The 20,590-nt window shown below is 42.0% G+C and overlaps 1 protein-coding gene across 1 annotated transcript in view; it reads left to right on the top strand.

The window, feature by feature from the left end:
* The first annotated feature begins 69 nt into the window (after positions 1–69).
* The window catches only part of LOC110527807 (hepatocyte growth factor-like protein), a 24,503-nt gene continuing 3,982 nt past the window's right edge, over positions 70–20,590 (top strand). Inside the window, exons 1-13 of the mRNA XM_036983284.1 lie at positions 70–375; positions 2,066–2,210; positions 2,360–2,475; positions 2,632–2,746; positions 4,352–4,488; positions 5,078–5,198; positions 5,400–5,518; positions 5,639–5,810; positions 6,378–6,508; positions 6,647–6,749; positions 8,909–9,045; positions 9,634–9,666; positions 9,868–9,982. Of these exons, the coding sequence (XP_036839179.1) occupies positions 321–375; positions 2,066–2,210; positions 2,360–2,475; positions 2,632–2,746; positions 4,352–4,488; positions 5,078–5,198; positions 5,400–5,518; positions 5,639–5,810; positions 6,378–6,508; positions 6,647–6,749; positions 8,909–9,045; positions 9,634–9,666; positions 9,868–9,982 (1,499 nt within the window). The 5' untranslated portion in view covers positions 70–320. The remainder of the gene's footprint in view (positions 376–2,065; positions 2,211–2,359; positions 2,476–2,631; positions 2,747–4,351; positions 4,489–5,077; positions 5,199–5,399; positions 5,519–5,638; positions 5,811–6,377; positions 6,509–6,646; positions 6,750–8,908; positions 9,046–9,633; positions 9,667–9,867; positions 9,983–20,590) is intronic.

Here is a 20,590-nt window from a genome sequence, read left to right as displayed (position 1 = left end):
ATGATTCATGTACTTCGTTGTCTTTTTGTGGGTAAACGCCTCTGTTTGATTAAGCTCTTCAATGTTCACGTGTGGGTGGACGGGATGCAGTCATTACATTCACACTTATTTTGTAACTCTGGCTTTTCCCGTCCAAAAAAACACCACAATATATCTTTTTTTTTTTATAGGCTTCTTAATTGTTCACCTTGCTCTAGTCTAGCCTAATCAATTTCGTAAAAACACGCCAGCCAGAGGAACTCCAGAATTGTCAAAAACATTATTAAGTCCTTGGATCTGCTTCCATCCAGCACTGGTCTGTCTTATTCTCTTCTGTAACCATGAAACTCATTATTTCCTGTGTTCTCCTGGCATTTTGGAGGGGATTGGTCAGTGGTAAGAAAAATAACATATATATATTTATTTATTTATTTTTGATATGTTTTTTATTAGATTTTTTAAATTCTATTTCAGATTCATGTGCCGATTGGGTACCTACATTCATTAATAATGCAACTGGGATTGGTTTATTGATTTGATGTTGTTGAGTTGATGTGCCTTTTTTGTTGGTTGTACATTGTATTCCTGGGTCAGCTCAGTTCACACTGCACAATTGACTGCAGTTTTTCTACATATACATATCATGTAAAAATCGTGTATAAATCTGTCCTTTTACAAATTACAGTCTGTCAAAAAATGTGATTCTGTCAGTTAAGTGTTTTGATAGAGACACTTGTCCATTTGTGTAAGCTTCACACAAAAAATGGTGTGGTTGGTCCAAAGGTCTTATTGTGCTCAGTCAGACCCATGCCCAAATGTTGTTCAGCCGAAAGCTCACAAACAGACAGCTGGATGCTCAGTACATGATCTACTGTTTGTTAATAGTTCAGTAGATAGGCCTACCAAAGGACATTTTACATGGGATTTTAAGTTAGAACTTCGAACCAAAACTGTTCTGAAACAACTCCCATTTTTAACACTCCAGTAAGATAGTGGTTAGATATCATTTTGGCCAAAAGTGCTCATCGAACATTTCACTTCAAAATCATGGGCATTAATATAGGAAGGCTTTCCACTAGATGTTGGAACATTGCTGCAGGGACTTGCTTCCATTCAGCCCACATGAGCATTAGGGAGGTCGGGCACTGATGTTGGGCGATTAGGCCTTGCTCACAGTCGGTGTTCCAATTCATCCCAATGGTGTTCGATGTGGGCTCTGTGCAGGCCAGTCAAGTTTTTCCACACCGATCTCAACAAAGCATTTCTGTATGGACCTTGCTTTGTGCATGGGGAATTGTCATGCTGAAACAGGAAATGGCCTTCCCCAAACTGTTGCAACTTTAGCTGGTTGCACAAAATAATCTAGAATGCCATTGTTAAGGGGGGAACTAAGGGGCCTAGCCAGAGCCATTAAATATAGCCCCAGACCGTTATTCCTCCTCCACCAAACTTTACAGTTGGCACCAAGCATTGGAGCAGGTAGTGTTTAGCTCAACCCAGATTCATCCATCGCTGCCAGATGGTGAAGTGTGATTCATCACTCCAGAGAACGTGTTGCCACTGCTCCAGAGTCCAATTGCAGCGAGTTTTACACCACTCAAGCCAACATTTGATATTGCCTATGGTGATCTTAGGCTTTTGTGCGGCTGCTCGGTCATGGAAACCCATTTCATGAAGCTCCCGATGAACAGTTGTTGTGCTGACGTTGCTTCCAGAGCCAGTTTAGAACTTGATCGTGAGTGTTGCAACCGAGGACAGACGATTTTTACTCGCTACGAGCTTCAGCACTTGGCGGTCCCGTTCTGTGAGCGTGTGTGGCCTACCACTTTGCGGCTGAGGCGTTGTTGCTCCTAGACATTTCCACTTCACAATAACAGCACAGTTGACCGGGGCAGCTCTAGCAGGGTAGAACATTGACAAACTGACTTGTTGGAAAGGTGGCATCCTGTGTGCTCGATTTTATACACCTGTAAGCAACAGGTGTGGCTGAAATAGCCGAATCCACTCATTTGAAGTGGTGTCCACATACTTATATATAGTGTAAGCCCCCAGATATTAGGATTGTGCGTTTTGTATTTGGCCATAGGGTCCCGCAGTCCTCTGAATGACTTCCAGCGTTCTGAGGGAAGGGAGCTTGTTCCGACCTCCTGGAACTCTGCACGGGTGCTGATGCTGCCAGGGCTGACGCTGGAGGACTGTGCCAGACGCTGTTCACACACACTGGACTGCAGGTACCCTGGAGAGTTGTAATGACCTTAGTACAACACCTAGCGATCTTAGCGGATAAGGTGTTGGACTAACGGGTTTGAGTGCCAGTCAGGCTACCCCCAAATTGGTAAAGAAATTGAACACAAATGAACTAGAAAACTCCTTTCATTAGAGCCTTCAACTACGAGACGCGCCGCTCCATCACCTGTAAACAGCTGCCATGGGTGGAGGATGGCAGCAACGCAGAGGTCAAGAGGAACGTCAACTGTGACCTGTATGAGAAGAAGGGTAAGCTTTAGGGTCAAAGTGAGGTCCTGTTCTCTGTCATTTATGTTCTAAGTGAATTGATGTCATTCTGTATAACGCTACAAAATGAGTCATGCTGTGTCAGCAGCATGCTGTGATTTCTGTTTGAAAAGGCAGATGTTTTTCTTCCATGTGCAGTGTACGTAAGGAAGTGCATTGTGGGTAAAGGAGAAGACTATCGAGGCAAGGTGTTCACGACGAAAAATGGCCATACTTGTCAACAGTGGTGGTCAAAGTTCCCACACGATCACAGGTAAGATCATCCCGTTGATTTATGGGAGTCGTAGTTTGTAAAACACAAAGGAAAATGCCGCACACTACTGTTCATGCTCCCAGGTGATATTTATTTACAATGTTTTGACCCTTAGGTCTTCATCAGGCATTCATATCCCAGGTGGGGGTGGAAGGTCCTATATATAGGCGCAGTACTCAGTGACATCACTTCCTGAAACAGGAGGTAAAAATGTATAACATAGTGACACAATATTACCATTCAATGTATCAAAATACATGATCACACACAGGGAATGTGATCAATATTTACAGTAATATACATACACATACAATATTAAATTAGCATACTTTTTTTATTAACACAATTTAGACTATAAAAAAAACGGTTTCAAGTCAAACTCAAACTCATTAAGGCCAAGAGGGATCTGTGGATCCAGAAAGATTACCTTTGAAGAAGTTTTCTCTCAATGTCCCCTCCCCGTGTGTGACATCTTGACCATTTCTATTCCAATGTATCTCCGAGAGCTAATAGGATGTCCAGCTTGTACAACAACAAAAAACAGCAACCGGATTTGTTGTCTCACCTGTCTGTGCATTGCTGCGGTGCTCACTGATCCGTGTCTTAAGGCTTCTATGGGTTTTCCCTACGTAAGACAGACCACAAGGACATTTCAACATGTAAATAACATTGGCGCACATGCAGGTAAAATTATCTTAAATCTTTGTCCTGTGTGGGGGGTTGTGGGTAAATTAGTTGCACTTATACGTGAAGCTGCATTGAGCATATTGGCCACATTTGTAATTACCAGTGCTTCCTGATAATGATCTTAAATGGCTTCCCCAATGGTGAGTATCGGGTGAAGCATGATGGGACATGTCCTGTTTTTTCTTTAACTTTTGGTTGAAGGCCTTCTAACTGTGTTAGTCCTTCAAAACGATCATTGGCATGTTTTACCCAATTGTCTTTGTACCCCATTTCCTTAAACCTTTGTGTGAGGTCCGTGGTCTGTTTCTAATAAGAAGCATCAGAGCTGCATATTCTTCTGATGCGACTGAATTTACTTATAGGGAGATTTTTAATGTGGACGTGGATGAAAGCTGTCACCTCTAAGGAGGTTATTCTTGTCCGTAGGTTTCCGAAAGAGATCTGTAGAGAGGGAGGTTTTGTCTTTAACTATCACATCAAGGAAACTGATTTGTGATAGGTCATAGTTAATGGGGAAATTAAGGTGTTCATTCATAGCGTTTAGATAAGCATGGAATTCTAAAAGTTGTGTCCATGGATAGATCATGAAAATGTCATCCAAATATATCAGAATTAGGAGCATATTGGAGAGAAAAGGGTTAAGGTCTGAATTCAGCACCACCTGTTTTTCAAACATTCCTAGATATAGGTTAGCATAATTAGGAGCCTTAGAGCTCCCCATCGCTGTCCCTTTGGTCTGGAGGAAAAAGTCTCCTCTGAAGAGAAAATAGTTGGAGGTTAGTAACAGTTCAGCCATGTCCACAATACAATCGGTGCTGGGTAGAGCATTAGTAGTTGTTTGGAAACCATGACCCAAAGCAAAATCGAATAAGATATCTCTTTCTCTCACACATATTCTGTTTCTAAACCTTGTCATAGATGGACACCCACAGCCACTAATGGTTTGGAGCTGAACTACTGCAGGAACCCAGATAGGGACCCCATCGGGCCATGGTGCTACACCAATGACCCAGAACGCCGCTATGAGAGCTGCAATATCCCCCACTGCAAAGACGGTACATCAATCAATCAAATGTATTTATAAAGCCCTTTTTACATCAGCCGATGTCACAAAGTGCTATACAGAAACCCAGCCTAAAACCCCAAACAGCAAGCAATGCAGATGAAGCACGGTGGCTAGGAAAAACTCCCTAGAAAGGCAGTGGCCTAGGAAGAAACCTAGAGAGGAACGAGGCTCTGAGGGGTGGCCAGTCCTCTTCTGACTGTGCCGGGTGGAGATTATAACAGTACATGGCCAAGATGTTCAAACGTTCATAGATGACCAGCAGGGTCAAATAATAATAATCACAGTGGTTGTAGAGGGTTCAACAGATCAGCACCTCAGGAGTAAATGTCAGTTGGCTTTTCATAGCCGAGCATTCAGAGTTAGAGACAGCAGGTGTGGTAGAGAGTGAGATACTGCACCTCCCATTCTGTTCAACATTCCAGGGGTGGAAGGATTGCAATAGCGAATGCTTCTAAAGATAACGTTATAACACTATGTGTAAATGATTGATTGTGGTGTATGTGTTGTCTTTGATCATAGAGAACATCACTGTCGAAAAAGTGTTGCTACAGACTGTGTGTGTTTGGGTTTGTGCACAGAGGTGTGTATCACATGTAACGGGGAAGACTACAGGGGCCAGGTTGACCACACAGTGAGTGGCAGAGAGTGTCAACGTTGGGACCAGCAGTACCCACAACAACACATCTATCAGCCTGAGAAGTATGTCTGTCTACCCACCACTGTAATCATTACCACTCCACTCTTTTACATACAGTTTGCTGTAGGCCTACATGCCTTTGTATCCTGTCAGCATTACTTCTCTCTAACCAATATGTTGTACTGTAACAGAGTAGAAAACTATCAACATTTCCAAGGTAATGAGAAGCTCCTAACATGGAATCCTGTACATGTGCGTCCCAGGTATCCAGATAAGAGCTTGGATGATAACTACTGCCGTAACCCAGACTCCTCCCCTGTTCCTTGGTGCTACACCACAGACCCTGATATGGAGAGAGAGAGTTGCCAGATCAGCAAGTGCCGTACGTCTGTCCCCTTCATACACCCTCCCTGTCCCTTCCATTCACACGTTTCCATGTTTCTAATAATGTAATACAATCTATATCACCCCTCATATTGTCACATCTCTCCTTTCACTCCAGCTGCGGTTCCAAAGAGACACCTCCGGTCCAGCTACACCACAAACTGTTTCCGTGGTCGCGGGGAGGATTACCGTGGCAAAGTGAACGAGACGACCGGCGGTATTGCCTGTCAGCGGTGGGACTCCCAGTACCCTCACGAGCACCCCTTCTACCCAAACACCTACGAATGCAAGTAAGCCAGAGGAACAGGCGGAAGAGGGATGGATGGATGGATGAGCGGTGGGATTGATAGTTAAGAGGGATGAGCGGCGGAATGATGGTTAGTGAGTGGTGTGATGAGGAGGGTGGAGTAAGGAGTGACATTAGGGGTCTTGAGATGAGGGTCTACGTGAATGGCTGATCTTGGGTCTAGTTATTTGTGTTTTCCGAAACACATATACAGTTTAGTCATAGCAGACGCTTATCCAGAGTCAGTAGCATACATCCAACATTTACCCATGAATGATTGTCCCTGTGTTATTTTGACCTACATTATTAGCTGTTTTATCCATAAATCCCTGTGTTATTTTGACCTACAGTATTAGCTGTTTTATCCATAAATCCCTGTGTTATTTTGACCTACAGTATTAGCTGTTTTATCCATAAATCCCTGTGTTATTTTGACCTACAGTATTAGCTGTTTTATCCATAAATCCCTGTGTTATTTTGATCTATAGTATTAGCTGTTTTATCCATATATCCCTGTGTTATTGTGTGCTATACATATTGGTTATACTAATTTCTATACCATTGCTTCCAGGGGCTTGGAAGAGAACTACTGTCGTAACCCAGATGGATCCGAGGCTCCCTGGTGCTTCACGTCTGTGCCTGAGATGAGGACGGCTCTCTGCTTGCATATCAAACGCTGTGCAGACGACATCGAAGCTGAGGGTACACTGCTCTCTGCTGTTTCAATGGCAACAATGCACTCGCTATGCAATCTAGGGTACTCAAACACAAGCCTCCTTGATAACTCACAGAAGGGTTTTCTGTCGTCATGTTTTCATGTCCTTTTTCCCCACGCCCCAGATTGCTACCATGAAAATGGTAAAAACTACAGGGGTGTGGTCCGAAAGACGCGGAAGGGCGTCACCTGCCAGAAGTGGAGTGTCAACATGCCTCACAAAACAAAGTATCAAAAATAACGAGTAGATTCTAAAATTAAATGTATTTTAAATGTAATTTGACAGGTATGTTTGGTGTTGTCAAATATTTAATACATATTTATATATATACAGTACCAGTCAAAAGTTTGGACACACCTACTCATTCAAGGATTTTTCTTTATTTTTACTATTTTCTACATTGAAGAATGATAGAGAAGACATCACAACTATGAAATAACAAATATGAAATAACAAATATGGAATAATGTAGTAACCAAAAGAGTGTTAAACAAATCATCAATGTATTTTATATTTGAGATTCTTCAAAATAGCCACCCTTTGCCTTGATGACAGCTTGCACACTCTTGGCATTCTCTCAATCAGCTTCATCTGGAATTATTTTTCAACAGTCTTGAAGGCGTTCCCACATATGCTGAGCACTTGTTGGCTGCTTTTCCTTCTCTCTGCGGTCCAACTCATCCCAAACCATCTCAATTGGGTTGAGTTCGGATGATTGTGGAGGTCAGGTCATCTGATGCAGCACTCCATCACTCTCCATCTTAACCCTTGCACAACCTGGAGGTGTGTTGGGTCATTGTCCTATTAAAAAACAAATGATAGTCCCACTAAGCCCAAACCAGATGGGATGGCGTATCGCTGCAGAATGCTATGGTAGCCATGCTGGTTAAGCGTGCCTTGAATTCTAAATAAATCAGTGTCACCAGAAAAGCACCCCCACTGTCACACCCTGATCTGTTTCACCTGTCTTTGTGCTTGTCTCCACCCCCCTCCAAGTGTCACCAATCTTCCCCATTATCCCCAGTGTATTTATACCTGTGTTCTCTGTTTGTCTGTTTCCAGTTAATTTTTGTTTACCTACCAGCGTTTTTCCCCTTGCTCCTGTCTGTTCTAGTTCCTGTTTTCTTGTTTTTCCTGGTTTTGACCATTCTGCCTTCTCTGACCCTGAGACTGCCTGCCGTTCTGGACTTTTTGCACCCTACTGATCTCTGCTTGCCCTTGACCTGTCGTTTTGCCTGCCCCTGTACTAATAATAAACCTTTGTTACTTCGACACTGTCTGCATCTGGGTCTTACATGAAATGTGATACCCACACAATCACACCTCCTCCTCCATGCTTCACGGTGGGAACTACACATGCGGAGATCATCCGTTCACCTACACTGCGTCTCACAAAGACATGGCGGTTGGAACTAAAAATCTCATATCTGGGCTCCAGACCAAAGGACAGATTTCCACCGGTCTAATGTCCATTGCTCATGTTTCTTGGCCCAAGCAAGTCTCTTCTTATTATTGGTGTCCATTAGTAGTGGTTTCTTTTCAGCAATTCGACCATGAAGGCCTGATTCAAACAGTTGATGTTGACATGTGTCTGTTACTTGAACTCTGTGAATCATTTATTTTGGATGCAATTTCTGAGGCTAGTAACTCTAATGAACTTGTCCTCTGCAGCAGAGGTAACTCTGGGTCTTCCTTTCCTGTGGCGGTCCTCATGAGAGCCAGTTTCATCATAGCGCTTGATCGTTTTTGCGACTGCACTTGAAGAAACTTTCAAAGTTCTTGAAATGTCCTGGATTGACAGACCTTCATGACTTAAAGTAATGATGGACTGTCGTTTCTCTTTGCTCTTTGCTTATTTGAGCTGTTCTTGCCATAATATGGACTTGGTCTTTTACCAAAAAGGACAATCTTCTGTATACCACTGCTACCTTGTCACAACTCAACTAATTGGCTCAAACGCATTAAGAAGGAAAGAAATTCCCCCCCAAAATGTAACAAGGTACACTTGTTCATTGAAATGCATTCCAGGGGACTACCTCGTGAAGCTGGTTGAGAGAATGCCAAGAGTGTGCAAAGCTGTCATCAAGGCAAAGGGTGGCTACTTTGAAGAATCTAAAATATATTTTGATTTGTTTAACACTTTTCTGGTTACTACATGATTCCATATTTGTTATTTCATAGTTGTGATGTCTTCACTATTATTCTACAATGAGGAAAATAGTCAAAATAAAGAAAAACCCTTGAATGAGTAGGTGTGTCGAGACTTTTGACTGGTACTGTGTGTATATATACTTCAATGTATGGGATAGTAGCATGTGGGTGTAGAAGTGTCTGCTGTGGCCTTGGTAGGTAGGTTTAGTGCTGTTACTGCACTGTGGTTTTCCAGGATAAACCCAGGGACCCACCCTGAGGGCAACCTGACAGAGAACTACTGCCGGAACCCAGATGGGGACCAACACGGACCCTGGTGCTACACCACTGACCCCAAAACAGAGTTTGACTACTGCGCCATCAAGCAGTGCGGTAAAGATTCCGACCCCCCCCCCCCCCCCCCCCCCCCCATACCTCTGTCCCCTCAGGCATTACATTCCTTTCTCCATATCTTTCTCTTGTTACTCCATCACTCATTGGCCGTATCCGAATTCCCATACTTTCGTTCTACACAGTAGGCATTTTAGGTATGCGAAAATAGAACATTTTATAACATGATGATAAGCTGATAATGAGACAAGGGGACACGCTGTACCCAAATGAACAAATGGTGGGAATCAACGCACTTGCGCATTAGATGCCGCGTTATCAGGATGGGTGAGCCTAGTATGTTGATATTTATTGCTTACTGCATCTGTTTTACCAAACAGTACTTTCTAAATAGTATATGTATGAGTATGATTAGTACACATTATGTCGTTTTAGTAAGTAGTCGGCAAGACAGATTTCGGACACCGCCAGTATATCTTATACTCTGTACTCTATCCTTCTAGGTCTAATGTTAATTTACTAACACTATAAAGCTCTTTTCATACATTTTGCTCGAAGCACTAATCCCTCCTTGGCTGTTATTTCAAAATTATTTTTAAAAAATGATTCTGCTTATTGTTGTTTGAACAGCTGGGGAGAAAGTGTCCATCATTGAGCCAGCCGGTGAGTTCCTAATGGAATATGCAACTATAATGAATAATAAGTGCTTCCTGGAAGTGTACCTGTGTACACAACTTTACTCGCTAACTGAAGTGTGTGTGTGTGTGTGTGTGTGTGTGTGTGTGTGTGTGTGTGTGTGTGTGTCTGTGTGTGTGTGTGTGTGTGTGTGTGTGTGTGTGTGTGTGTGTGTCTGTGTGCGCACAGAGAAAGTGGAGTTTAATGAGTGTGGGAAGAGAGATGATCGTTTCGTCAAGAGCATACTCCGTATTGTTGGTGGGCGTCCTGGAAACTCTCCCTGGACAGTCAGCCTCAGAGACAGGTCAGTCTCAGTGAGATGTACTCAACAACAGAGACTCCAGCCTCAGTCTTCATAACCTCTCTGTCTCCCCTGTTAGAGACCAGTCTTCATGGCATCTCTCTCTCTCTCTCAATTCAATTTCAATGTAAGGGCTTTATTGGCATGGGAAACATATGTTAACATTGCCAAAGCCAGTGAAGTAAAAAAATCAACAAAAGTGAAATAAACAATCAAAATGAACAGTAAACTTTGCTCAAAAAAGTTCAAAAAGAATAAAGACATTTCAAATGTCATTATGTGCAAATGGTTAAAGTACAAAAGGGAAGATAAATAAACATAAATATGGGTTGTATTTCTGGTGTTTGTTCTTCACTGGTTGCCCTTTTCTTGTGACAACAGGTCCCAAATCGTGCTGCTGTGATGGCACACTGTGGTATTTCACCCAATAGATATGAGAGTATCAAAATTGGGTTTGTCCTCGCTCTCTTCCTCTGTGTGTGTTAGAGCCAAGTCTTCATGACCCCTCTCTCTCCTATATCTCTCTCTCAATGCAAGTCAATTAAATTCAATAAATGCTATATTGGCATGAATGGGTTGTTGCCACTGTTGTCTGTAATGAACACGAGGGAGACAGAGAGCTGGTTTCAAGCGCAGAGCGCAGCAGATGTTTATTGACAGGAACCTTAGGAGGATGCAGGTAGCTTGGTCCAGGGGCAGGCAGAAGGTCATACACGGTAGGTCCACAAATGGCAACAGTACAGGCAGGGAAAAGGCAAAAGGCGTTGTGAGTGAGGCAGGAAAAAAACGATCATACAAGGGAGGCGAGAAGGACGGGGGGCCGAAAAAGTGTGTCTCAAAAACAAACGATACCTCACAGTGATGGGGTGCAAGGAACTGAACTAAATAGTGTGGGATGATGACATGCAGGTGTGTGAACAGGTGATTAGAATTCCGGTGATTGGGATCTGGAGAGTGAGCTGGAAAGTGTGCTGCGTTCCGGGGATCTAAGTGTTTGGGAGTGTGCGTTGGACGCAGACATTACATTGTCAAAGCAATGTATATGAAGTATTACATAAATGAACAATATGTTGGACCAACAATAATAATATACAGTATACTGCATATGCACAAAAACAATAATAATAAGACATTTTAAAAAACTATTCCCGAAATGAAATCTAGAAAGGCTCATGTGTATGACATCTCTTAAATGATGACAAGGCAGCACCTCATCTGCAGCAAGATCTACTGTCTCAATGTTTTCTCCTAACATAACGCAGATTTTCTCCTCATTCTCTACTTCATCCGACCCGCAGTGCTTACCTAGTCTTTCCTCTCTGACCTTCCATGTTTTTCTATGGCATCCTGTCTCTATTGCCAGGCTATGGTTCATCGAGTCTGTTAATGTCTTCCATGGTTTGAATTCTTTGATTTTGAAAAGGTGTTGTCCTAATTTGATAACTCTCTATATAGAATTTGGTAACATTGAAGCTTGTGATTCAGTTGAATTTCGTTTTGTCAATATTCTACATATTTTGGTTAGAGATTTCTACTTATTAGAACTGTGTTTATTTGTGGTCAAATGGTTGAATTTTAGCTGGTGCTTCTGGGCCAGTTGCTCGAAAGGGTCACTCTTTGTGTTGCAGTCTTTGCATAAGACAGCCTTGTGATGACAATATTCTGGATCACAGTGTGTTAGGTGAGTCTAGAATGTCGTGTCTCTTTTCTCAATTATGAGTGCTAGTGGAAATCTCCCAAGTTCTGCACTACAGGCTAGGTTTGGGGCATTTCTGTGCACACCTAGAATATTTGTAGAAAATTCCAGGTAAAACCTTTCGGTGGGGCTTTCATCCCATGATGTACTGTATATTTTAAATTGCCACATGGAAGGATTGGAGTTATGACAGAGTCCAATAATTTAAGCCAAATTCTTATTGGTGGGATAAATTTATACAGGGTCTTTCTGATCGCAAAATATGCTCTGCGTGCTTTATCTGTTAAGGACTTTATGGCCATGTCAAACCACCAAGGTAAATATAGTCGGTGGTGTGTTTCAGGATTGGTGGTGTGAAATGGTACTTACAGTGCCTTGCGAAAGTATTCGGCCCCCTTGAACTTTGCGACCTTTTGCCAGATTTCAGGCTTCAAACATAAAGATATAAAACTGTATTTTTTTGTGAAGAATCAACAACAAGTGGGACACAATCATGAAGTGGAACGACATTTATTGGATATTTCAAACTTTTTTAACAAATCAAAAACTGAAAAATTGCGCGTGCAAAATTATTCAGCCCCTTTACTTTCAGTGCAGCAAACTCTCTCCAGAAGTTCAGTGAGGATCTCTGAATGATCCAATGTTGACCTAAATGACTAATGATGATAAATACAATCCACCTGTGTGTAATCAAGTCTCCGTATAAATGCACCTGCACTGTGATAGTCTCAGAGGTCCGTTAAAAGCGCAGAGAGCATCATGAAGAACAAGGAACACACCAGGCAGGTCCGAGATACTGTTGTGAAGAAGTTTAAAGCCGGATTTGGATACAAAAATATTTCCCAAGCTTTAAACATCCCAAGGAGCACTGTGCAAGCAATAATATTGAAATGGAAGGAGTATCAGACCACTGCAAATCTACCAAGACCTGGCCGTCCCTCTAAACTTTCAGCTCATACAAGGAGAAGACTGATCAGAGATGCAGCCAAGAGGCCCATGATCACTCTGGATGAACTGCAGAGATCTACAGCTGAGGTGGGAGACTCTGTCCATAGGACAACAATCAGTCATATATTGCACAAATCTGGCCTTTATGGAAGAGTGGCAAGAAGAAAGCCATTTCTTAAAGATATCCATAAAAAGTGTTGTTTAAAGTTTGCCACAAGCCACCTGGGAGACACACCAAACATGTGGAAGAAGGTGCTCTGGTCAGATGAAACCAAAATTGAACTTTTTGGCAACAATGCAAGACGTTATGTTTGGCGTAAAAGCAACACAGCTCATCACCCTGAACACACCATCCCCACTGTCAAACATGGTGGTGTCAGCATCATGGTTTGGGCCTGCTTTTCTTCAGCAGGGACAGGGAAGATGGTTAAAATTGATGGGAAGATGGATGGAGCCAAATACAGGACCATTCTGGAAGAAAACCTGATGGAGTCTGCAAAAGACCTGAGACTGGGACGGAGATTTGTCTTCCAACAAGACAATGATCCAAAACATAAAGCAAAATCTACAATGGAATGGTTAAAAAATAAACATATCCAGGTGTTAGAATGGCCAAGTCAAAGTCCAGACCTGAATCCAATCGAGAATCTGTGGAAAGAACTGAAAACTGCTGTTCACAAATGCTCTCCATCCAACCTCACTGAGCTCGAGCTGTTTTGCAAGGAGGGATGGGAAAAAATGTCAGTCTCTCGATGTGCAAAACTGATAGAGACATACCCCAAGCGACTTACAGCTGTAATCGCAGCAAAAGGTGGCGCTACAAAATATTAACTTAAGGGGGCTGAATAATTTTGCATGCCCAATTTTTCAGTTTTGATTTGTTAAAAAAGTTGGAAATATCCAATAAATGTCGTTCCACTTCATGATTGTGTCCCACTTGTTGTTGATTCTTCACAAAAAAATACAGTTTTATATCTTTATGTTTGAAACCTGAAATGTGGCAAAAGGTCGCAAAGTTCAAGGGGGCCGAATTCTTTCGCAATGCACTGTAGTTTTGTTCCATATTAATGGATAGTGTCCAGTCCTTACAATACTGTTCTAGCAAGGACAGGCTTTGTTGTACCTCCTGTTCTGTTGGTGACAAGATTATCTCTGGTGACAAGTCATTGGCATATAAAATACACTTTATTTATTTGTCTTCTAGGGTGAGTCCCAGAGATCTTGATTGATCTGTAGCCAGTTCAGTTCTATAAATATTGAATAAGGTTGGACTAATATTGTAACCTTGTCTTACTCCTCTGTCCTGACTAAAGAATTGTGTTCTTTTATTTTCATTATAGATCTCATTTATTTTTTTATTTTATATTTCACCTTTATTTAACTAGGCAAGTCAGTTAAGAACAAATTCTTATTTACAATGACGGCCAAACCCGGAAGACGCTGGGCCAATTGTGCGCCGCCCTACGGGACTCCCAATCACGGCTGGCTGTGATACAGCCTGGAATCGAACCAGGGTCTGTAGTGATGCCTCTAGCACTGAGATGCAGTGCTTTAATAATAATAATATCATAGACCTTGCCTCCTACACCACTTCGAAGGGGTTTTGAGAACAGTGCTTCATCCCATAAGGAATCAAAGGCTTTTTGAAACGTCAATAAAACAAGGCATATATGTTTCCTTTGTGAGTTTGGTGGACATGTTTTTTGAGGACATGGAGGATATATATGTGATCTGTTGTTCAGTGTTTAGGGAGGAATCCAATTCAACTTTTACTTAAAATCTCTGTTCGAATGCTGCCTGGCCCTGAGGCTTCACCGCTCTTGAGGGCCTTTATTTGATCAATTAGTTAAAATAATGTAATAGGATTGTCCAGCTGGTTTCGTGGGGTTTTTACTGTTAATTATAATTATTTTAATTGTTCTATTACTAATGTTTGGGTGGAGTTAAGTTCTTTTTTTTATTTGGAATTTGTAGAGGTATTTCAAAATGCTGTTTCCAGATAATCCAATCTTTGATTGGGAGGTCTTTCTTTTTAAGAGTGGTATCTAATTTCCTCCATGATTCATAAAATGAATTGGTGATATAGAGGAATTTTCTTATATTGGCTTAGGGCCTATTGGTATATGAGACGTGTCTCCTGGTGTTTTGACAAAAGTCCTAGTTCTTTTCTTGCAGTTGAACCTTCTTTGTCAAACCATACCATTTTTCTTTTTTGATATTCTATTTTTCACCTTTTTAAGATGTAGTATTTATTTTGTGCCAGATTGATGAATATATCCATCAATTTGTCAGTGGCTTAACGCCATCTTTGTCTTATTTAAATGTAGTAAAAAATACAAATGTAAATCAAGTTTTTAATATCAATGTTAGTTAATGCTGCCTTCTATTCAACATGGCTAGCTTCCCCCCCCCCCCCCCCCCCCCCCCCCCCCCCCCCCCCACGTGTATGTGGGCGGGAGTGGGTAGAGTTCTGGTTTTAAATGTAGGGGTGGTTCATCAGATTATTATTTTTTCTGATAAATTCTAATTTGGCAGTGGACTGACAAGGGGAGTTGTGGCATGACCATAAAGGCATAGTTTTTTTTTATTGCTCTATATCTGTTATGACAAAGGCAACTGCACTGTTTCCTAGTTCAGATCAATAAGTAAACCTACTTGTTTCCCATTTTTGTTGACAATACTGTCATAGCTCTCTCTCTCTCTCTGTAGTCAGTTGTGATTCATACCCAGATGTACATGGGTGTTTCCCTCTAAATATATGTAGTCTGGATATTTACCAGTTCTAGCATTTAAATCCCCCATTAATAGAACTTTACCTACTGACTCAAAAGGAATTATATCAGAGTAGAGACTCTGAAAACAAACTTTGTTATAATACTGAAAGTCAGACAGAGGCATATAACAATTTAAAAATATATATATATATTTTTTTAGCCAACTGTATGTTTTTCCTTTCCTCTCTTTAAACTAGATTAGAATCCCTCCTGAGTCACTGAAACATTTTACATGTGGATGTTTCACTGACGGTAGGCTAATTTTTGGAGAGGATGTTTCTCTTCGACTTCATGTCTCTTAGAAGTATAATAATGTCTGAACTTGGTACGATGTCTGAGTCTGTGCTTTTCACAACCAAATGTTTAAGAGCACAAACCCTGAATGTTATATATTCACTGCATTTGGAAAATATTTTGTACTTTTTTATTTAACCTTTATTTAACTAGGCAAGTCAGTTAAGAACAAATTCTTATTTAGAATGACGGCGTACACCGGGCCAAACCCGGATGATGCTGGGCCAATTGTGCACCGCCTATGGGACTCTCAGAAACCTTTGTTTGCAATTACAGAGATCATGCGTTTCCTGTAGTTCTTGACCAGGTTTGCACACACTGCAGCAGGGATTTTGACCCACTCCTCCATACAGACCATGAGGTTGAAGGAATTGTCCGTAGAGTTCCGAAGACAGGATTGTGTCGAGGCACAGATCTGGGGAAGGGTACCAACAAAGTCTGCAGCATTGAAGGTCCCAAGAACACCATGGCCTCCATCATTCTTAAATGGAAGAAGTTTGGAACCACCAAGACTCTTCCTAGAGCTGTCTGCCTGGCCAAACTGAGCAATCGAGAGAGAATGGCCTTGGTCAGGGAGGTGACCAAGAACCCAATGGTCACTCAGAGCTCCAGAGTTCCTCTGCGGAGATGGGAGAAACGTCCAGAAGGACAACCATCTCTGCAGCCCTCCACCTTTATGATAGTGGCCAGACGGAAGCCACACCTCAGTAAAAGGCACATGATAGTCTGCTTTGAGTTTGCCAAAAGGCACTCTCTGACAGGAGAATCTTGTTTCTCACGATTTGATGAAACCAAGATTGAACTCTTTGGCCTGAATTAGGGCTGTGGCGGTCACAAAATGTTGTCAGCTGGTGATTGTCAAGCAAATGACAGCTGGTCTCACAGTAATTGACCGTTCGTTAACATAAACACATTTAGCATCTCCTGGCTTCCACACATAGCCTACAAGCCACTGATGCAGACCTTTGGAGCATCTACATTTTAAAAAGTCTAATAAATCCATGTATTATAGCCTTCACAATAAATCCATTATTTATTTTAGACAGGTCTAAAGAAGCATGATATGAAGAAAATGTAGTCTATTTCAGAAGAACAGAATAACATACTCTGAATTGTCCTTATGTTAGGCCCTGATCTGGCTATGCCATATGGCTGTGGGCGACACTAGTTAATTTAGCAGGCAAGATCTGCTTAGAAATGCGTGGCATTGTTTTATATTTTATAGTATGAAGAATACAATAGAACAAAGCTGAATAAAATAGAAAGGATATTTTCTCCAAACAATTTGAGGGAGTGCCCACAAACGGCTATTCTGTGTTGAGCGGTTAACAAACAAATAGGTATTCCTATATTCTTAATTTAATAACTCTAAATTAAGAATATAGGAATACCTATTTGTTTGTTAACCGCTCAACACAGAATAGCCGTTTGTGGGCACTCCCTCAAATTGTTTGGAGAAAATATCCTTTCAGTTGTTCTACAAACGTTGGGCTACATGTTTGGATTATAATACATTGTAAGGCTGCATGATGCAACTCTAATGAGGATTTGAAAAACGTTGCATGAAAGGCATGAGCTCTGCTTTGTTTTTTTTTTGTGCAGGCTGATCACACTACATCAGTCGCTAATTCACAATTTGACAAGCACTTGATAATGCCTCAAATTTCACGGCCGCCGTAATGCACCCTAATAGAATCCATTCTATTTACATCGATGTCAGAGTGATTAGAGGAACAATAGAGTGCTGAGTACCAGGCAGTTAGCAAGTTTGGTAGGATACTAATGACCATCAGCAGCATCAGAACTTGTAGAAGCCAAATTACCGTGTCTAAACGGTCACGTGGAATTTGACTGCCTTCATGACTCTTGACCACCGGCGGTAATACGGTCACCGCAACAGCCCTAGCCTGAATGTCAAGGGTCACGTCTGGAGGACACCTGGCACCTTCCCTACGGTGAAGCTTAGTGGTGGCAGCATCATGCTGTGGGGATGTTTTTCAGCGACAGTGACTGGGAGACTAGTCAGGACTGAGGGAAAGATGAACAGATGAACACCTGCTCCAGAGCGTTCAGGACCTCAGACTTGGGTGAAGGTTCACCTTCCAATAGACAATGACCCTAAGCACACAACCAAGACAACGCAGGAGTGGCTTCGGGTCTCTGAATGTCCTTGATTGGCCCAGCCAATGCCCGGAATGAAACCAATCGAACATCTCTGGAGAGACCTGAAAATAGCTGTGCAGCGACACTCCCCATCCAACCTGACAGAGCTTGAAATGAGCTACAGAGCAGAATGGGATAACCTCCCCAAATACAGGTGTCCCACGCTTGTAGGGTCATACCCAGGAAGAATTGAGGCTGTAATCGCTGCCAAAGGTGCTTCAATAAAGTACTGAGTACAGGGTCTGAATACTTACTGTATGTAAATGTGATATTTCACATAATTATAATTTTGTATTATAATTTTGTTTTTGTATTGTCATTATGTGGTATTTTGTGTAGATTAATGAGAGGAAAAAAACAGTTTAATCCATTTTAGAATAAGTCTGTAAAGTAACAAAATGTGGAAAAAGTCAAGGGGTTTGAATACTTTACGAATGCACTGTAGGTGCTTATATCCTACTTAAGGATGCCATGTTTAAAATGTTCCTTTAGGATGTGTTGAACACACGAGATAAAACAAATAAACAGTATTTAAATATTCAATACATAATAAAACATTAAAAATATATATATTTATCTCTTATTATCTAGGCTACATAGCTTATGCGTACATTGGTACTTTACCCTGGATGTCATCTGTAGTGCATGTAGGTCTTTAGTTCAGTATGCCTATCTTAGAGCAGATTAGAGGTAACATGTCTCTTATCTGGTTCTGGTTGTCCTGTGCTGAGGAACTTGTGGCAGTCACTGCTGTGTAGCTGTTCTTCTGTACTGCCTGTTGTGGCTAGCCGGGTGCTCTGTCAGGGATGACTCTTGAGGGAGGGGGGGGGGGGGGGGGGCAGCGTGGTGAATGGGGCAGTGGGGATGTGGGCCATCTGTTGCTTGGGGCTCCTTGGATGTTGAGGAGGGGCCCTGGGACTCTGTAGTGTCTGTGGTGGGGCAAAAACGGAGCTTGATGACTCTTTTCCCAGGGACGAGACCAGTGGCGTTTGGTGACATTTTAAGATGAGGGAGGATGATTTATTTTATTTTTTTAACGAGCATGGCCTGATTTCAGTTAGAGAATATTGGATGACTGTTATTCATATTCCATTCACCCAGCTCAAAGTAACATCGATAGGTTTAGGATACGACATGATACTCACATTTTCCCTGTACCATCACGAGGTTGCTACAACCTAGCTTATGAAAAGTTTACAACTTAGGTGCGTGCACAGGTCGAGAGAATTATTATTAAAGTGACAGTGGCACATTGAAAACTGCCTTGCATACTATTGCCTGCATCTAGCTGATCTAGGGTGTAATCATTAGTCCAACAGTTGCAAATGAGAGTTTCTATTGGATAAATTCAGGTATGTTTATTCCCATTTCGTTCTGTTTGCTTCCGTTTCAAAAAACGTTTTTTAACAGAATCGGCAGAATGAATACACACCTGATCACATGCAAACGCAGTTAACTTTCATTGCAGCCACATAAAAACAGCATGATCACTTTGCTCGTTGTATAAATAATTCCTTCTCACAGCTATCTACATGCTCTGTTCCTCTCACCTTTTCCCTGCGCTTGTGGACTTCAGTGCACAACACATCAGCTGTCTGTAACCAGGCGAAAAAAACTTTCCAAGCCAAACCTTCATATCATGAACGCTAATCACGACACACAGCCTACGTCGTTGTCACATCATAGTCAACTAGAACTACTAGAACTAACGCGTTACTAAACCCGTTACAATCATACAGTACAGAAAGCAGTTTAGCAGTTACACCGGTGGGCCCCAGAGGCAATAAATTAATTAAACCAAAAGCTTACCTTGACTTGGAAGAGTTCCAGTGTTGGATAGTCATAACCAGCTAGCTAACACAGCATCCCTCTCTGTTTTGAGCCGGGTGTTTGAGTAGGCTAAACTAGCTAGCTGCATTTGCTAGCTAAGTGGAAGTGAAAGTAAAAAACAATAAATGCAACCAAATATAGCCATCTCTCTCTCTCTCTCTTGCTTCTCCTTAATTTTGGAATAATTTAATTTGTTCAAACTGTTCAACTATGGACTTTCTCTCTCTTTGAGTTAACTACTCACCACATTTTATGCACTGTTGTGCTAGCTAGCTGTAGCTTATCATTTCAGTACTAGATTAATTACCTGGACAACATGTCACTTCATGCTACAAGAGCTCTGATAGGTTAGAAGACGTCCTCCGGAAGTTGTCATAATTACTGTGTAAGTCTATGGAAGGGGGGTGAGATCTCACTGCGCTGCTGATTCATCAGGCTGGCTGGTGTCGGCTGTTGAGTGCCTCTGCTCTGGCTGGTCAAGGAATATCTCCCTGAACTCAGTAAAGTCTCTTTCTAGAACAGGTAGACTGTCTCTGAGAGAGTCGACGTAGGAGAAGATTCTTGGAGAGACAGTGCTGTTTTCAGGGCTTGCAGGGGTCATCTTCTCCTGGATTTTGGTCTGTTGAGAGCTTCTTGCAGTTGCTCCTTTGCTTCTTCTCCTGGGGACTGGAAGTCTTCCTGGAACGTCCTCAGGCTGCTTTCCGACCCCTGAGCCAAGATGGTGTCGTTATGGTAAACGTTAACTGTGAGACGGGCAGTTTTATCGTTGTCCTTGTTGATTGTTATCTGTCTGCCTTTACCATTCTTTCTATGTTTTGAGTATTTCGTGCACAGGGCAGTGTGTCAGGCTGAGGGGCTCTCCGTATGAAATATGAGATTCGTTGTTGTTTTCTTCCCCACTAGTAC

Source organism: Oncorhynchus mykiss, chromosome 7, assembly GCF_013265735.2.
Source record: "Oncorhynchus mykiss isolate Arlee chromosome 7, USDA_OmykA_1.1, whole genome shotgun sequence".
Lineage (NCBI taxonomy): Eukaryota > Metazoa > Chordata > Actinopteri > Salmoniformes > Salmonidae > Oncorhynchus > Oncorhynchus mykiss.
Note: the sequence above shows the minus strand (reverse complement) of the source record. Positions and strands in the feature narration are given on the sequence as shown.